A 20,017-nucleotide genomic window follows, 5' to 3' on the forward strand; every position below is an offset into this window, starting at 1 on the left:
GACCTCATCGCCAAAGTGATGCCCTATAGCAGAAGATTGAATTCCTCTAAGTCTTTTATGTGGTTGTGAGTTTAGGGGACTGCCTAAGCTCCCTGGGAGCCCTGGGATGTTTGGAAGACCAAGGAAGAGGGAGAAGGTTCCCTGAGGTTCCCTGAGCTTTCATGTAGCTAGTGGTGAGGTAACATTGGGGACTCCAAAAAGTGAGTGTTCTTTCCCAAGGACTGACCCATGCCCTGCTGCACAAAATCTGGCCCAATTGCAGTACAAGGAAACTTATGTGGTCCTCTCCATGGACACCAACTCACACCTGGATCTTAATAGCAGCTTCTTCTATGTCAAGGCCCAACACAAGGAGATCACCCAGAGGAGCAAAGTTGAAGCTGAGGACCTGTACTGGACCAAGGTGCCCACCTGGAGAAGTGCCCTGTGCTGAGTTAAGCCCAGAAGATATATGAGGGTCCCGCCTGTGCCAACAAAGATCAAACCTACCTTGTGGTTGGTAGGATCACTTTACCTCATATGTCCTGTCCTGAAGATTAATTGGCAGGGTGCCTGTGAAAATCTCTGGGAGTTACTAGAGCTTGCCAGTCCTATGGGAGAGGAGGCCACCCAACTCTGCAGACCCAGGCACATTTAGAAGCACCTAGGTGACCTTCTAACCAGTATAGTCAGCTCTTAATTTCAAGTATCATGGCAGCCAGTGATTCAGCCAGGCCTGTTTCCTTCCACATGTACATGCTTCCATCTGCCTCCATCCTACTTCCATGGAAGCACATTTTCAGGAAGCCTGACCTTGTTTTGTTTCCACAGCTGGACCCTACATTCCTAGCTGACTGGAATGTGTCTCCTCTATAGGTTGGTTTTGACCAAAAGACCAGACTGGGCAGGTGGCTCAGAGGTCTGGGGGGAGGAGCCTGGGATTGGCTCTTCCCATGCTACCTTTTCACTCATGCCTTTTCCTGGTCCCAGGCCCAGGAGCTCCAGGTTACTGCCTGGAGAAAGGGTGATGACCTCAAAGTAATTAAAACAAAGGTCATTGAACTGAACCAAGCCACCCAGAGACTTTAAGCAGAAATTGCCAACATCAAGAACCAGTTGGAATCTGTAATCTTTAATAGTTGTAATCTTTGTGGGGTGATGTTATGATAGATTTCCCCCACCCCATTTTCCTATATTCTCTCACCTTCCACAATAAATTATGAAGGTGGGCAAGAGAGAAGCCCAGCTAGGTACAGGTTGGTACCTGGTCTCTTCTGCCTCCTTTACTGCCTACTATTGGCAGAGCAGTACCCTGCAAGACACTATCGTGGAGGCCCAGAGTAGAAGAGTGAGGTGGCCCATAAAGATGGCAGGCCAAGAGGCTGAGGTAGAGGCTGTCCTGCAGCTGTAGAAGAAGCATCTGGCTTGACTTCTGCATGACTGCCAGGAGCTTCTGGGAGCCAAACTGTTCCTAGACATGCAGATAGCCACCTCCTGCAGGCTGCTGGAGGGCAAGGAGAGCAGGTGGGGGGATCCAGAGGTTAGAGAAAGGGCAGGTGTCCATCAGCAGTGACCCTGAAACAGCATTCCTATCTGTATGATGGGACAACTAATTAACACATGCATTATTCCTGAAATGACACCTGAGTTTTGTTAGTGGTAGTGGGGTACCTGCCCAGTCAGGACCTTTGTCCTGATTAGCATTGATGACCCTGGATCCTGGATCCTGGCTCTCCTTCTCACTATCTTTCTAGACCTCTGGACCAGAGGGAAAAGTGGATAGATTTTCCTTCCATTGAGAAAGACAGAGAAATAAGGCATAGCTTTCCTTAGCATTAATGGACTGAGCCCTGGCTGAGGAAAGGGTGTAGAGGGATTTGAGGGCCAAGGGGACCTGGCAGCAAGAGCAGGGTGGGAATCTGGGAACAATGGTGTTGAGCTCACTGTGTTGGGAGCATGGGTCCCTGTAATTCCCAGTGGGAGCTGATGCAATTCTGGGGCCCCGGTGTTTTCCAGAGTGAAACTGAATTACAAATTATGGATCAGATCTGGGATATCCTTCTTCTGGAGTTTATCCTCCTCTGAATCTGGGTCAGAGGATTTACTGATTATTCTGATTGTTTTCATGCCAACAGGCTGTTTGGAGAAATTACCAACAATGTGAGTTACTGTGAATAACAGGGGGTTCTCCTTTGCTGGCCAGTCAGGAGTTACCCTTCCCCTTGCCAGAGCTAAGGAGGAAGGAGCCCTCTGCTAGGAGGCTAGCACCTGGGGCTCTGGCTTCACTCTGCAGACACTGGCTATGTGGTCTTAGTCACTTCTTATCTTGTGGCCTCATGGAGGGATTTGAGTATGAAGTTCCAAGATTCCCATTGCACCTAGGATCCCATGCTCACCTCCAGACAGCCAGAACCCCCTGAATTCTGTGGTGGAGAGGTAGCCCAAATGGATGGATGGTGTGGAAGTCACTGTTTTTTGTTGTTGTTTTTTTTGTTTGTTTGTTTTTATAGGACACTTCAGGAAGATGCCCCTCAGTGCCAAGTGTTTTCAGGGAGCTAGATAGCATGTGGGTATGCCCACAGCTATTCTGATCCTCCCTCTCTGTCTCCCCACAGTAATGGTGCCAAGTATAGTTCCCACTTCCAATATAGCCATGACTGGCTTTAGCTCAGGGGCAGAGTCTTTGTGAGAGGAGATAGACCCCCACTCTGAAAATTCAGTGTAGCATCTGGATCTGCAGCCAGGCCTGTGGGCTCTGTGGGGCCAGGAGGGGCTCCCAAGGATCCAGATCTCAGGTTGGGAATTCTGGAAACACCGGTTCTGGTGAGGGAAATGAAGAATCAAGTTAAACAGAAACTTGTGGGTTTCCCTCCCAGAGGCAAGGCTGGGTCTCTGGCCCCGATCTTGTGGCATCTGTCAACTTGAGTATTTCACACACATCACCTTTGGCAATTTGGAGACAGGTTTCTGGGTCAAAACAAGTTATTTATTTATTTATTTCATATATTCGAAGGTTGGGGCACTGTGGAAACCCTTCACATGCAGTCTCAATGGGCTGATAAGGCTGTCAGTCACCTTTCCCCTGCCTGGCCCTGCACCCTTGTAGTGTTCTTAGTCCAACTGTCCCCTTCTGTGGGAAAGACACCAAAGTTCTCTATTTCAGTCCTGAAGCACAGGTATACACACTTCCTTTTCAATGATCATTATCAATTCTGTTATCCACCTTCTTGGTTGTCAGTCATTATACTCATAATCTGCAGCCATGGGTTATCAAGAATTTGTTCTAATTTGATTTTATAAAGCCCCATGTAATCAAGTCTGGGGTATTAGGACTCTGCCTCCCATAGATTCACAGAACCTGGGTGAATCTATGGGAAAGATATCTCTCTGCCACAGGACTCAGGGGGCCTTACAGCGTAGAGGTGGGCATAGGATCTTAGATGCAAAGGAAACCTTGGAACTTTCTACTCAAATCCCCTCCATGAGGCTACGAGAAGCAACTTGTCCAAGACCACACAGCCAATGCCCACAGACTGAGGTGAGGTCCCCATGTTTCTACCATAGAGAGGAGGGGATAGAAAGGTCTATGGGGAGCTGGAGGGTGCAGGCGTGCCAGCCTGGCCCCACCTAATTTCCTCATCCTGGGAAAGCCAGTGTGCATCATTCACTTGAGAACAACGTGAGAGGGGGCTGGATTCATGTGTCTCCCCTTCCCCAGGGATGAGAATAAAAGTGGACGAGAAGCAAATGTATGTTAGGACCACACTCCTGATGGAGTTCAATTAGAAATAAATGTCCAGTGTTACCTGCTGAGCTACAAAGGCCATCAAGAGAGCCCTGGGGCCCTACTTTCCATGGAGATGTTGTGTCCTATTTCTCCATTGGAAATTCATCCATTTGGGAACCTGTATGCACTGACCAAGTGGGCCATGAATATTGTTCACTCCCACTTGTCATCCTGCAAAACACAAACACAAACACACACACACACACACACACACACACACACACACTCACTCACTCGCTGTTCTCCCCACTCAGTTATCTTGCTGGTGGAAGGGCATGTCATTTCTATTTAGCTTTGGAAGATAGGCAAAAATGACCCTTACTTTCTCTCTTTATTGGGAAAGATGCATTTTTTAAAAATAATTAACTTTGGGTTCTTGAGCTCTACTTGGCAGCCAAGCTGGAATCATCATTGCCTAATTGAGGGATAATAGTGTAACTATGGTTGTTATAAGGATTATTATCAGGTAAATGGCCAGAGGGTGTTTAGTGGAAGCAGCAGCCTGTGGGCTCAGGCTGGGAGGGCAACTCTGCCTCTTTGTCTCCAGCTTCGCCCAGAAAGCAGTTCCAGCCCAACACACCATGGAGTCCTGTGGTCCTGGATTGGGAGGGGTCATCAGTTCCCTGTCATGAGCACTTAGAGGAGAGAAGGTAGCCAGGGAGGGGATGGGCATAACTACTTGTCTGAGCCAGCCCTAAGCTCATTCAGTAATTATTAATTGAGCACCTACTATGTGCCAGACTTTGTTCTCAGCACAGGTACAAAAGGTGACCTAGAACTTTGTCTACCAAGAAGGTAGGTCAGTGAATGTGCAATCAGAGAACAGTGATGTAAGTGCTATCTCTGGCATGTCAGGAGCAAGGGCCAGACCAGGCACATAGGGAGACTTCCCTGATGAAGAGCCTTGGAAGCTGACACCTGAACATGGAAAGATGAGGAGGAGTTAGCATGGGTAGGGAGTGTTTTAGATAGAGGTGCTCTATCCCCAGTGAGGAAGCCATGCCCAAAGTAGATGGTCAATAACTATAAGTTGAATAAATGAAAAGGAGGTTGACAAGAGCATGGCTTTTTGGGCTCTTTTGGGAAGTGAGGCCTGGCAGAGCTTGAAGAGAAAAATAGTAGGAGAGGTGGGTTGGGCCAGATCTTGTGATGAGAGCCTTTCTGGGTAGGCTGACCAACCTGTTCGGTTTTCCTGGGGGACATTTGTAATACTGTCAACTATTAAAAAGAACCCCTGAAAGTCCCACGTCCTGAGAATCCACTCAGTCCCAGGTAAACCGGATGGTTGGTCATCCTGCTTCTGCATGATCTCAAGAGATTTGGACCCCATTGCATAGTATTAAATAGTGGATGGATGATACAGGGACAAGGGTGCTTACCTAGCAGACAGTGTTCCCAAGCCTGCTGTTTGTTCCTCAGTGTCCTTTCTTCTCTCTTGCTACTGAAGTAGAAATTGTAGATGAGACCTGGCTACCCACCTAAAGACTTATTTCCAAATTATTTCCAAATAATTCTGACCATGAAACTAAGTTCTGGACAATGGAATGTGAGCTGAAATTATTTAATGCTCCTGACTGTAACCTTAAAAGGCAGAGCCCCTAAGAGTGGGTTCAGGCTCCAAAGAAAGAAGTGTGAGGAAGGATTAGAAACTCTACAAGCTCAGGCCCTGCCCCAGACATTTTGAGTAATAATCTCAGAGTTGGGGAAATGGATTATTTTTTAAAAATTGCAGGCCGCAGTAGTTAAGTGCATGTGTTCTACAGTGGACTGCCTGGCTTCTATTCCCACTGCCCAGCTGTGTGACCTTGTCCAAGTGACTTAACCTTTCTGTACCTCAGTTTCCTTACCTGTAAAAATGTGTATTAATTGTACCTCCTTGATAGGGTGAAGATTAATAAGGGCTCACCTGGCTGAAACTAGTTTGGCTCAGTGGATAGAGCGTCAGCCTGTGGACTGAAAGGTCCCGGGTTCAATTCTGGTCAAGGGCATGTACCTTGGTTGTGGGCACATCCCCAGTAGGGGGTGTGCAAGAGGCAGCTGATCTATGATTCTCTCTCATTGATGTTTCTAACTCTCTATCACTCTCCCTTTCTCTCTGTAAAAAAATCAATAAAATATATTTAAAAAAAAAAAAAAAAAGGAGCGGCTCACCTGGTGTTGAGCCCTTCCTCCCCCCCTCCATCCCCACCCCACACCCTGTAGAAAGCAGGGGCAGTGAAATGTAATGGCCCATTATTTTTAAAAGTCACTTAAGAAAGTTTTCAACACAGGTGCTAAGGGTTCTGTCCTTAGGTGGGGTGATTCCAGGAAACTCCTTAGAGCCTTTTGTACCCTCTAAGACTTTCTGAGAATCCCTCCCCCCATGGTTCTGGGCAGTGGGTAAAGAGGACTTGTCCTCAAGAAACTTCCGGGCTGCTGGGGAAGATTTGCACACACGTGGAACACAGGTACAGATTCTCAATGAGTGCAGAGAAATAATGCAATTTGGGGAGGCTAGGCAGATAGGAGTGGCTGGATTGACAAGTGACCAGAGGTTTCCAGAGTGCCTTGTAGCAGGTTCACAAGGAGGGAAGGCCAGAGTGAGAGAGGGGAAGAAAAGGCCATGTGGGGCGAGGGGCTAGCTGCACATTCACACCCACCATCATGCTGCTGAGCTGGCCCTCACCACATGAGCACCTGCTTTCAGCCCTTAGGGAGTGATATGAAGGCCTGGGACAGCAGTTTGCAGTTCTGCAGAGACACAGGTCTGACTCACATCTCCCTTGAATCAGGTGTGCGCAAGAGAGTCAATTAAGGAGTGATTCTGGCTGGAACAATCAGCATCGTCATCACACACAGCTTTGTTGGGCTTAACTCGAGCCTTAAGGAGAAAATGCAAAGGGATAAATCCTTTGTGTCTAATATAAAAATTCTGAAAAGTTTGTCAAGTGCCATTGCTGGTAGCAAAATTGAAACTAAGAAAATGATTATTCTTAATTTAAAATAGCTATTTTATATTTTAAAAAAAGAAGGAAATGTTGAATTTGGCAATTTCTAGGTACAACAGTATGAGAGGTAATGTTATTGTGTTATAATAAACAGTGCTAGTATACTATAGGATGGGGCCATCGTTTCTGCACAGAAATAGATAAGAGGGATTGGCAAGCTGTTCATTCAAGCACTCTGGCTAGTGAAGTAATTGCATTTTTATGGAGGAAATTATGTACTATGAATATATTTGGGTTTGGGGAATTGTGAATACTTTGGTAATGCCAAGGATCTAATGAAATTTAAGTGTCTTCCCTCATCCTAGAATTGTAAACTAGGTTACTGTCTTATAATTTATGACCCTGGAACCTAGCATAGTACTCTGGACAGAGTCAGACCTCAACCAAAGTTTGTTAGATGAGTGGATGGATGAATGACTGAAGAGGTGAATGGTTGTCTGCCTGTCTGGGCAGACAAATAAGGCCTGCATGGGAAGGCCTCTCTGAATATGGAGACAGAGACCATCCAAGGGAATCCCTCAAGGCTGGACCTAGTCTTTGTGGGAAATTTGTATCCTTTGAGATTCTTACAGAGAAAGAGCTCATGAAATGTTCAATGTGCTCAACTATCTGAGCCTTGGTTTTCCCATTTGTGAAATGTGGATCATCAAGCTCCTCCCCAGGTCAAGTGGGTTAAATGAGCTTCTGTGTGCCAGGAGCTTTTTTAATGCTGTAAAGCCCTGCACCAGTGTCAGCTACCATGAATGGTAGCAATACCATTATTTCAAGGTCAAGGGTGAGGGCGGTGGGAGAGGCAGGAGCAAAGTCAGTGTGTGCAGGGCATCCTGGCCAGCACAGAGGAACAGAACACCTGCCTGAGAGACCACAACAGGAACTGGCAGCCAGAGGGCTGGGTTGGATTCCTCGTCCTGGCTCATCACCCTTGGTCCTGGCCACCATGAGAACTATCTCTAGGAACCCTGGGAAGCTCTGTCATGGAGTCTCCTCCTAACCACATAAAAGCGGTCCCTAAAGCAGCCCATCTGATGCTGGTACAGTCGTGAGATCTCTCACAGATGACACTGTCAATTATAGGTCTCCCCTCTGCATCCCCGCAACTCACCCCTCCCCTTCCCACTCCCTGGGGAAGGGCAATTGAGTCTGTGACAAACCTCCCAGCCAAGATCTTTCTAGGGGTAATTTGGCCAGGCTAAATACCCCTGGTTGATTAGATAAGACTGAAATTACATGAGCAAGGCTTGCAAGTCCATCACTTTGGGGGTTTCCAAGTTATTTACCTCTGATTTTGCTGGGAGAAAATGATTTCTTGCTCCCAGGCAAACTAAACCCACAAATTAGAGCAGTGGCTCTCTCCCAAGCCCTATAAAGGGGGAGACCAAGATCTCAGGCTTGTGAGTTGCATCTCAGTTGAGGATTAACTTCTTATTCCAGCTCTCTAGATTTCCTAGCATGAGCCGCCAGTTCACCTACAAGACAGGTGCTGCCGCCAAAGGGGGCTTCAGCGGCTGCTCCGCTGTGCTCTCTGGGGGCAGCTCGCCTTCCTACCGGGCAGGGGGCAAAGGGCTCAGCGGAGGCTTTGGGAGCCGGAGCCTCTACAGCCTGGGGGGCTCCCGGGGCATCTCCTACAACGTGACCAGTGGCAGCGGGCGAACAGGGAGCTATGGATTTGGCCGGGGCCGGGCCAGTGGTTTTGCTGGCAGCATGTTTGGCAGTGTGGCCCTGGGGCCCGCCTGCCCATCTGTGTGCCCTCCAGGTGGCATCTCTCAGGTCACCGTCAACAAGAGCCTTCTGGCCCCCCTCAATGTGGAGCTGGACCCCGAGATCCAGAAAGTGCGTGCCCAGGAGCGGGAGCAGATCAAGACTCTGAACAATAAGTTCGCCTCTTTCATCGACAAGGTGGGACTTTCTGGAGAAAGCTGAATGTAGAAAGCTGAATGTTCTTCCGCCTTTACTGTCTTTGGGGGCTCCCAGTTTGAGGTGGAGGAAGACAGGCCACCTTTCTAGGATGCAGACACAGCCAAGGACAGGCCAGGGGGGAACTGGACGAACCCTGGACATCAGTGTTGAGAGGTCAGGGTGGCCAGATGGGCAGGAGGAGCTAGAGAGCTTAGTCTGGGAAGGTTTCCTGGAGGCAGAGACAGTGGCATGAGTTGAGAAGTAGAAGAGCGATGGCACGTGAAACTTAGAAGCCAGACAATGGAAAGGTCTATGGAAGCCTAGGATGTCTAGAATGCCATAGAGCCTAGCTCCCAGACCAGCTCAGATTCTGTCAGATGACAGACTCAGAGCCTGTGATACATCCAAATGGACACGTGGGCCCCAGGGCAAGGCACATGGGGATCAGTAGTGCACTGGAGTAGAGGTTACTCAAAATGGCCCCTGAACTGCCAGCATCAGCCTCACTGGGGCACTGATTAGAAATGCTCGTCCTCAGGCTCCACTTTGTGCTTACTGAATCACAAACTCTGGAAGTGGGGCCTGGCATTGTGCAGCTCTAACAAGCCCCCAGGGTGATGCTGATGCACATTGAAGTTTGAGAGCCACTGATTAACAAAGAGGTAGGAGCATCTTGGGAAGTAGACTTCCTGAGCTTCCAGGAGTAGGGGGAAGCTTCCCAAAGATTGTCATAGAGGGGTCAAACCTGAAGAAGAGTTTACCAGACAGAGGTGGGAAAAGGAAACACAGGAGAGGGAGCAGTCACATGCGGCATGAAGGACTTGTCTGGGGAGCAGGACACCTTGGGTTGTGTGAATGTTCAGTGAATGGCAGCAGAGAGGCTGGGCCCATTATGAAGAGCTAAAGAAGAAATTTAGACTTGACTCTGTAGGTGATATGGAACCACCAGAGGGTTTTCTGCAAGGAAATGATATAATATTTATAGGCTGCTACTTGAGAATGCTGGGGAAATGCTCTGAGATAATAGATTTGGACATGAAAGCAACATAGGAGGTGCTGAGACTCCAGGTCAGCTGAACACGGACCTCTGGCTGGGCTGGGAAAGGCCATGACCGAGGAGACAGAGAGTAGGCAGAGCACAGGCCAGGCTACTAGTCTGAGCAGAGCCACCCAGGAGCATGAAGGCTAATACAGGTCAGTTTACATATTTAAGGTCAGCACTGGCCAAGGCTGACCACTGACATTGGCTCAAGCATGGTTGGACAGATTCAGAGGAGACATATGTTGGTAAGAGGGAAATGAAGATGTTGAAGCCCCTCCTGATGGTGTGGGTGCTCCCAGAAAGAGAACTCCTGAGCCAGACAAAGGGCCTGGGTGTGGAGGGGCATGAGGCTTACCCTTTAAGGCTAATGCAGCATAAGAGAACATAGCTACCATCCAGAAAAGGAAACACACAGCCTCTCCCCATGACCAAGTGTCTGTTGATCTGGGTACCAGGTGCGGTTTCTGGAGCAGCAGAACCAGGTGCTGGAGACTAAGTGGGAGCTGCTACAGCAGCTGGACCTGAACAACTGCAAGAACAACCTGGAGCCCGTGTACGAGGGCTACATCAGCAGCCTGCGGAAGCAGCTGGAGACGCTGTCGGGGGACAGGGTGAGGCTGGACTCGGAGCTGAGGAACATGCGGGACGTGGTAGAGGACTACAAGAAGAGGTGAGCAGAATACTACACCCAGATTGAGCACCTCCTGGGCTGGGTTTTCCCAGCAGGCACTGGGACATTTGCCTCTGGTTTCAGGAGCACTGAGCTCAGGTGGGAGTGACCCAGCTTGAGCTCTTCTGCCCAGGCAAGATGACAGCTGAACAAGCTGGGCAGGGGACAGTCAGCCTCTTGGAAAGCTGCAGGATTGTCCTGACAGAGAATACCTCTAGGGCATGTTCTCTCCTTTTCTCACTTGAGAGAGTTCATGTGTGCCTGCCCCACCGCCTCTTGGTTCCTGAGTTGCCTCTAAGTTCCAAGGAAACTCGTTCCACATGCCAGGGAGCTTGGATTTCTGTTGGGCTTCCTTTATCATTTCCCTCAGGTCCTGGACATTTGGGCCATGCTTCTTCCTTCCCCAGGGACAGTGCTGGCTGCCTTGGGACTCATGCTTGAGGATGAGGTGGAGTTATTATAGGGGTGTTGGACACAAGAATCATGGCTGAAAGACAGTGTCATGTTCCTGTGATTTGAGCACTAAATGGGAGGAGGAAGAACCTACTCACTCTCCAGACAGCAGAGGAAATTCAGACACCAAACCATCTAGTCACTTGGCCCACGGGGGTGGGGATTGCTTCAAACCTTGTCCACAATGCTGAACAAATAGTCTTAGTGAGTTGGACAGATTTGCAAAGATGTAGAATAATACCTATTAAAAGATACACAAAATGAGCATGTCCTTTCTCTTTTCATAATGAAACACACACACACACACACACACACACACACACACACACACACACTGCTCACTGTGATGCTTTTCCTGCAGGTATGAGGATGAAATAAACAAACGCACAACTGCTGAGAATGAATTTGTGGTGCTTAAGAAGGTGAGGAGGGGGTGCATATCCTTCGCTTACTCAAGGAGTGGAGTGTTGAATGTGGGTGAGGTGACATCAGAGAGGAAAATGAAGTCTGTGATCCCTACAAGGGCCTGGAGCTGAAGTGCCAAAGCAGATGGAGGGATTTGTTGCTTGGGACATGTTGGGATGGACACGTTGGTATTTATCTAGAACACTTTGGTGTTTTGTGTAAATGGGCAGGAGCCTAGACATGGATAGTCAATCCCCAGGTCATGCCCACTTTGGTTTTGGGAACAGGAGGGGCTATAGGTTTGCCTTCCAACTCTGCCTGCCTCTGACAAATTGCAGTTGCTTCCCTCTGCCCTAATGAATTATAGACTGTGGTGTGTGTGGGTATGTGTGTGTGAGGCCGGGGGTAGGGCTCTCTCCTGTACCTTCTCCTTGAGAAATAGAGGCAGTAAAAAGACCCCATTTTAGAATGGGGCAGAAGGAGTTCCAGAGGCACCAAGAACTTGCTTAAGGTCTCACAGTGAGTCCTGGGTGGAAGTTAGGGTCTTGCCCTCTTTGTCTTGACTCCATTCCCTGAGGCAGCTCTTCACGAAGTCAGTGGTGGGGTGCCGGTTCCCAGGAGAATGCTGTCTGGACTTGAAGAAGGGTGATGTCAGGGGGTCCCTGGATTCCCTTAGGATGTGGATGCGGCTTACATGAGCAAGGTGGAGCTGCAGGCCAAGGTGGACGCCCTGGATGGAGAGATCAAGTTCTTCAAGTGTCTGTACGAAGGGGTAAGGCTCCCCTATCCCACTCCCAGCTCACTTTGTCTTCTGGAAGGACAGACATAAATGAGCAGTTATTTACTCATCAGTAACTTTAAGAGCCCAGGTCTCTAGTATTTGGATGGTGGGAACTTTGTAGATCCAAGGCAAGAGTGAAATATACCCTTATACTTTCAAATGATACATGCCATCAGTTCCAGCCTAGCTCCAGTGGCCTGCTCTCACATCGTCCAGGAAGCTGGGAGTGCTTAAGGGGTTCCCACTGATCTTCAGTGGAGCACATTCTCATTTTTGCCTATTTTCTCTCTGTCACTTGGGGCATTCCCTCAGGTCTTGGTCAGAAATCCTTAGAAATAGAGGTGAGGATGCCTCAAAACCTTTCTACTGACTCTATGACAATCTGGCTTCAAGCCTCAACCTGTTGTCCAAGCATCTGTGGGCTGCGGTGTCCTTAGTGTCTCTTGTGTGGTGTCCAGGCTGTTTCCCCCCACGCTTTCTACTTCTGACCAGTCTCAGGTGACAGACATGGGGGCTGTTTTCTACTTGGGCTACTTCAAACATACTCAGCAGTTTCTAGGTGTGTTGTTGGAACCTCTTGGCTGGTGAGTTCCATTTTTATATATATTTTGGAGAATACAGCTGCATCTGCTTTGGAGGGTTTGGGGGCTCCCCGGCTGGGATAGGGCCATCACCTTGGGACTTTCCTTTGCTCACAAGACATTTCATGCCTCCTTGTTTCCCATGCAGGAGATTGCTCAGATCCAGTCCCACATCAGTGACACATCTGTCATCCTATCCATGGACAACAACCGTAACCTGGACCTAGACAGCATCATCAATGAGGTCCGAGCCCAGTATGAGGAGATCGCCCTGAAGAGCAAGGCTGAGGCTGAGGCCCTGTACCAGACCAAGGTAAGACTGCATACCTTCCAGAGTCAAATGTTCTGAGACCTCTGGTCCAGTTCCATGACCCATTATATCCCACACACTAGCTGGGATCAAGACACTCTCTCTGACACTGGTGGAAGCCCAAAGGGAGGAGACGAAGTTCTGCCCTTAGGATCCACCTAGGCCAGTGGTCGGCAAACTCATTAGTCAACAGAGCCAAATATCAAGAGTACAACAATTGAAATTTCTTTTAAGAGCTGAAAACCGACTTCTGTGCATGGGCCATGAAGTTTCAATTGCACTCTACATGCGCTCCTGCATGTGGTATTTTGTGGAAGAGCCACACTCAAGGGGCCAAAGAGCCACATGTGGCTTGCGAGCTGCAGTTTGCCGACCACTGACCTAGACCATGGCAGCCATGGGAGGACACACACAGCTGAGTGCAAACAAATGTGGCACAGAGTCGTGAATGCAGGGGAGGCAGAGGTTAGGGAACTAGGATCAGATGGGGCAAGTGAGGAACAACTCTCAAAGGCAGAGTTTTGAATTAATTGCGTCTGGGAAGGAAGAAAACATGGGCAGTTAGCATCTCAAATCCCTTGTTAATTATAATACATTAAGGGGTCTCTTTAGTGTGATCTGAGATTAGGTAACTCCTACCTTTTCATTCAAGTCCAAGTCCAAGAATAAAGGTGTGTTTGAGTCCCTTAGATCTTAACTCCAATAATGGGTAGTGGGTGGGAAAATAATTCTTCAGATAATGTGGTTTCTCAGATCTAAATGGCAATTTCCTAATTGTTCCTTGCTATTTATCAGGATCCTTCTCAAGGGAAATCCTCACTCTCTTTATCTTGTTTGTCTCTCCGAGCGTGCTCGCCCCCACCCCCCCTTCCTTGCTACCCTAGGGACAGAAAGATTTGGCCTGCAGGGATGGGAGGAAGGAAGGCTTTCAAAGCCTGGTAGACACCACAGACCAGGGCTTCTTGATAAAGGTTCCAACTCAAGTCCCCAAGCCCCAACTTTTCTGCTGCAAGCTAGGGTCAGGGATGGCTGTGTGGTTTAATCACTCAGGGTTCTGCATGGTGTCAGAACTGGGGGAGTCAGTGCTTCTGTCCCAGCCAGAGTGTGGGAGGTTGTGCTCACACAGCCTTGAAGAGAAGCAAGAGAAGGCCACCTGTTCTGCCATAGTATTTTTTTGTGCCCTAAGATTATCCCCAAAGATAAAACACAAGAGTGTAGAGAAGACCCCTGCCTTCCAGAGTCTCAGAAGAAGAATCCTGAATATAGGACCATGCTGGGGCCAAGCACCCAGGGACAGAGACAAGTAATGCATAGACACTAGAAGTTTAAATGTCATACGTTTTTGTGTTTCCCTTAAGCCAAATTATGGAATAGAAATGGAATACTCTCTGTTGACTATCCAATGGATGACATCAAAGGCAGGAATAATTCCCAAAGAGTATATGATCCAAAATCCACGACTAGTGTTAGGATATAGTCATTCTATCCCTACAATTCATACACAAAATGTTCCTTCATGTCCAGCAAGATTTGCAGGAGCTTGGAGCCCAGGTGAACTGTGAAGGGAAGGAAGTCACAGGAAATATAGATGGGCAGTTCTTCAGCTCCCTCTTTGGTTCATTAACTCATTCTTCCCTCCATTCATCAGACCTCTTTGAACACTAGCTAGGCTCTGTGCTAGGTACTAGGAATCCAGAAATAAGTAATAAAAAAAGGTGCCTGCCCTCTAGTCCAGTGGTCGGCAAACCACAGTTTGCTGCTCTGCCAACCACTGGGATAGGGGCTTAATCACAAGGAACAACAACAGCCTATAATTATTGCAATTGAGAGTCTAGACCAGTGGTCGGCAAACTCATTAGTCAACAGAGCCGCAGTTTGCTGACTACTGCTCTAGTCATTCTGAGTCTGATGGTAAAGATTTAGAAACATGTGATTACAGTGTAGTAAGAGCTATGGACTGGTGTGGCAGGGGCTGTGGTCCACCCAACCAGGGATCAGGGAAGGCATACTGCGGGTAGTGATTCTGTACTGACTGAGTTGGAGCCAGCTAGGGAACAAAAGAGAATGGATAAAAAAGGGTTTTTCAGGTGAGGGGAGAAGCTCATGCAAAGACTAAGAGACTTGAGAGTATGTGGCATGTTGAGGGGACATGGAACTATTTGGCACATGTGAAAAGCTAGGTAGGTGATGGGCAGAGGCTATGAGAATTGAGTATGGAAGAGCTGGTGGATGCCAGATCTCAAAGCTCTTTGATGCCGTACTAGGAGTTTGAATTTGACATTGACTTTGAAGGGCTATAGGCAGAAGACTACCATAATTAGAGTTGTGCATTATAAAATTTCAGTATGGAGAGTATGAGACTTTCAATAATCCTTATGGCCAAATCTAACCATCAGTGAGAGCAACTGTGCTTAAGAAAAATAAATAAATCCAATTATTGAGTGGGAGGTTGATAGGCCTGGTGAAATTGGAGACCCCTACCTATCCCTGAGTCAAAATCCCTGCTTTGACCCATCCCCCCCCCCCCCCCCCCCCTAGTTCCAGGAGCTCCAGCTGGCAGCTGGTCGGCATGGGGATGACCTCAAACACACCAAGAATGAGATCTCAGAGCTGACCCGGCTTATCCAAAGGCTGCGCTCGGAGATCGAGAGTGTGAAGAAACAGGTGAAGGGGTCTTTGGGGCTCCTGGTTCACTCCCAAGGGAGGGGTGGCCTGCCCATCACATATACTCCCCTTTGCTTCTTCTCCTCTTGGTTCTCCATCTCAGGACCCCACTCCTCAAATAGAACCCCTGCTCTCAAACCTCACACTTAGTTCCCAAATAAAGTCTGAGAACAATTGGAAACATCTTTTCAGAAAGCCAAAAGTCTGAGGAAACCACCTCTCACAGTCCCAGGTTGACAAGTCCCAACACCATGAGTGCAGCTTTGCTCTAGGACGTGGGCAAGCACAGAGGAGGGTCCAACCACTGTGAACAGATGGAGGGTGAAGTGAGGCTCAGGGTGTCTTAGAACTCAGGGGATGCTACCTCCTGGCCTTCAGTGCTCCAACCTGGAGACGGCCATCGCTGATGCCGAGCAGCGGGGCGACTGTGCCCTGAAGGACGCCCGGGTCAAGCTGGATGAGCTGGAGACTGCCCTGCACCAGGCCAAGGAGGAGCTGGCCCGCATGCTGAGGGAGTACCAGGAGCTGATGAGCACAAAGCTGGCCTTGGACATAGAGATTGCCACCTACCGCAAGCTGCTGGAGGGCGAGGAGTGCAGGTGGGTGATGGGAGGGATCTTAGACTGTTAGACCTGGAAGAACTTTTGTAATCTCTGACTCAGTTTCCCAGAGTGTGGGGGTCAGGCTGATGGAGTGGCTGGAGATGTTTTTTAGATTATCCATGAAGCCTTAAATAGCACAAGATCATATGAGACAGAGATTTTCTTTACAGTTCTTCTCATTCTAGTCTTCAGACTGGAGACGGTCTCTGCATGGTGCTATTATGTCTCTGCCACTGCCCTGCCACTTGTAAATACCACTATTAATAAAGAGAATAGATCCTGGTTTCTGTCTCTGGGTAGACAACACATCTAGTCACATTTTTTTAAAAATGGTTTAATTTTTATTATTTTGATTTTACTGCTTTGTTCTTGTTTGGTCAGATAGTAGGTACTGGTTGTCTCTTTATCCTGGTGATATATAACACTTCCTTTTAAAAGAAATGAATTTTCATATAAAAGGGAGAGTCGGTGAAAATACTAGCTATATAACAGTATGAGTTGTATATGGTCATAGCAACACTTGGGAGGGTGGTACCTGAAGTACTGACATTAAAAAAACACACCCTGTTCTACCTTTGCACCATTTTACACAAAAGACTCAGAGAGAGAGGGTCCTAAAATAATACAGTTAGTCCACCAGTGGCAAATCCTAATGCTATTTCCACATGTACTTACTCAAGCCGTAGTCTCTCAGGAATAAAAAAAAGTGGGCTAAGGAGAAACTTGGTAGGAGAGCCCCTGGAGCTGGTGTTGCTACTGGGGTCTCCAAGGCTGTAAGTTTATAGTCTCTGAAGTGGGGAGAGTAGACTGAGGATGGAGAGGAAGGTGCTTAGGGATACACAGGTGCAATGTGTGCCTGGACATGAGCTAGTCTGGCCGAGGCTTTCAGGCTGTGGTGAGGGTAGTGTGGATTCCATGTGAGGGAGTCACCTGTACTTTTCTCTCTGTGCAGGATGTCTGGAGAATACACCAACTCTGTGAGCATCTGTGAGTATTTCATGACTATGGGGGAATGCTTTTAGTCTGTTAATAAGCACAAACTAAGTGTGTGTCTATGACCAAGACCCCCATGGAATAGCCCAAGCTCAACTGTCACAATCACCTCCCAGCTGAGACCTACTGCTTCTGATCCTATCACTTCCTCATCTTTCATATTGGTTTCCCACCCCTACCCCCACCCTGAAATCTCTCTCATGCTGGGATAAAACTCTCAGAATTTGCACTTGATGGAATCCTAGAAGCCGAAGGCAGGAAGAATCACATCTTCTCACTGATAGTGGGGATCAGGCACAGACAGACTGTGCACATCAGCTCTAATGCTGGCCCTAGCTCTGTCTCCCTCTAAGACAGGCCAGAAAAACTCCCCTATATGAACCAATCAGGATATTCTTAGAAAAAAAAAAAAGATTGGATTCTAAAGTTAGATGCAAGACTTGCTTGGCCATCATCTGTTCTTCAGAAGTCCTTGCTACTTCTGTTTGTTCAGAGAAGTTGCCTGATTTGGGGGTCCTATGGGATCTGGGCTGCTTCTGGTGCTTGAGCTGCTCAGGAATTGAGTGTGAGTCACTCAACTCAAGTCCACAGTTGATGTGAAGTATTTGCTTAAAGAAGAAACATTTAAGTTAGTTGGGGCTGGGAAGTTGGAGGGGACTCAGTGACACTCCTGTCCTGAGACACACACTTATCTCTTCTCCCTCCATCCTCCTCAGCAGTCATCAGCAGCTCCACAGCTGGGACCCCGGGCACAGGTGCCGGCTTCGGGTTCAGCGGGACAGGCACCTATGGCTACCGACCCAGCTCTGTTGGCTACGGCATGCTGTCTGGAGGCTGTGTCACTGGCAGTGGAAACTGCAGCCCTCGAGGGGAGGCCAAAACCAGGCTGGGGAGTGCAAGTGAATTCAAGGATCTCTCTGGGAAGACCTCCGCTCTGAATTCACCCACTAAAAAGACCACAAGATAAAGAGAAAGACAGTTGTCTACCTTGTCCTGGACCCCCTTCTATAGGAAACTCCTCTGGCATATTTCCTCTTGGTTTTCTTTGCCACTGACATCTCCTCTCTTCCATTTCTCTGCCTGAGTCTTTCTTAATGTAAAATCGGGATTCTACAATCTAGCCCATCCTCTGCCTCTGTACCAAGAGACCTCTTAACTGGGCCTCCACTTCCTGAATCCTTCTCCTTGCAGTGGAAGAATTTTTTTCTCAAAGGTAACCCCCATCCTCCTACTGCCCCTTCCATATCCTGGTTTAGGGAGTTATTTGGCCATATGCTCCATGGGTACATATGATTGAAGGCCCACTGAGATACCTGTCTCCTGTGAGAGCAACTCTAGCTCAGGGGAAACATCTGGTTATACATTGTACCTTGCATGGTCCCTGCAGATTTTATAGCTGGGAGTAGCCCTGCAGGTTTCTCCCACCAATGAAGGCATTTGTGCTGTTAATATGTGGGCTCTTGTCCTTGTTCAGACCTCACCTCCATACTTCCCGTGTCTCATCAATAAACTTATAAAACTCATGCAGGAACAAGATGCTTCTCTTTCCTAAGGGAATCCTCATCTTAGGCCTCATGAAGGTCAATGACCTGGAGCCTGAGCCATCTGAGGTCCAGTGTGTTCCAAAGAGTCCCAAAGTATCTTTATATCTGAGTGAGAGAGATCCTTGCACAACTACCAGATCCCACCATCACCTCCACTGAATTTTGTGATGCTCAGGATTCATCTCTGTTCCCCATCGCACCAGCAAATACACCTTTTAAGTCATGCTCTCCTCACACTATGCTCCAGTGAATGGATAATCTTTAAGATCACTCAGATTACCAGCAAGGATAGGGAGCCAATACTTGTGGCAATATTTAAAACTGGTCAAAAGGTAGCAGAAGGCCAGTTCCAGAAGCCTGGGCTCAAGTTATAAGTATTATTCCAGAAAAGGCTAAAGGTAGATTGTCTTTAATGTAATATCAATGTTTCCTTGGTTCTTGTTGCCATTTCAGTGGATTGAGTATGGATGTGAATGTATAAGTGTCTGAGTTGTGTTTAAACATAGGGCCATCTCTGTTATCCACACCACTCAGCTTCCAAAACATTCTGTACTCAGAAGTCTTCTCATGGGTCCTCGGGCCATGATGCTGCTGCTGCCGGGATGCAACATGATTCAAAGGGCAAGTGAGAGGCTGGCACACATTCAGGCTGTGCTCACAGAGGCATCTGAACAGGATCACGGTGGGTCCAGAGAAAGTCCTAGACTTCAAGTCAATAGCTTTGAATTCAGATTCAGACTCTGCAAGTAACTGGGGATCATGATCACAACTTGCAATCAGTTGAAGCCTCATTTATTTAGCTATAAATTGGCAGAAAAGTACCCCCAGATCATTGTAAAGCTAAAATAAGACAATATGAGGATGTCTTGTGCAATGCCTGGCACAAAGTTCAGGATTAATAAAGGTTAGTGGAAACAGAATCTTGTCCTTAACCTTTTTTACTTAAAGACTTGACTTCAGAAAATGAAACCTTGGAATGCTGTTGGTGGCATTATATATTGGTGCAACTAAAAACAGAGCTGCCATATGCAATTCCACTTCTGGGTATTTATTTGAAGAAAACTAAAATACTAACTCGAAAAGATATATGCACACTTATGCTCATTGCAGTTGTACTAGTAATAGCCAAAACATGAAAACAACCTAGATGTTCTTCCAATGGTGAATATCTTCTTCCAATAAAGAAGATATGGCACACACACAATGGAATATTATTTAGCAATAAAAGGAATGAAACCTTGCCATTTGCAACAACATGGATGGACCTAGGGTATTATGCTGAGTGAAATAAGTCAGAAAAAGACAAATACCATCATGACTTCA

At 47.7% G+C, this 20,017-nt stretch overlaps 1 protein-coding gene across 1 annotated transcript; it reads left to right on the plus strand.

Moving 5' to 3' along the window:
- Positions 1 to 8,202: 8,202 nt before the first annotated feature.
- Positions 8,203 to 18,117, plus strand: LOC311619269 (keratin, type II cytoskeletal 73; the record flags this gene model as incomplete). The annotated part of the gene is made up of 9 exons (XM_084877465.1): positions 8,203 to 8,649; positions 10,147 to 10,361; positions 11,176 to 11,236; positions 11,896 to 11,991; positions 12,730 to 12,894; positions 15,430 to 15,555; positions 15,934 to 16,154; positions 17,110 to 17,144; positions 17,867 to 18,117. 9 exons carry the CDS (start codon positions 8,203 to 8,205, stop codon positions 18,115 to 18,117), a joined length of 1,617 nt encoding a protein of 538 aa, XP_084733591.1.
- Between the last annotated feature and the right edge of the window lie 1,900 nt (positions 18,118 to 20,017).

Source organism: Pipistrellus hanaki, assembly GCF_964339955.1.
Source record: "Pipistrellus hanaki genome assembly, chromosome: 3".
In the NCBI taxonomy this organism is placed as follows: Eukaryota; Metazoa; Chordata; class Mammalia; order Chiroptera; family Vespertilionidae; genus Pipistrellus; species Pipistrellus hanaki.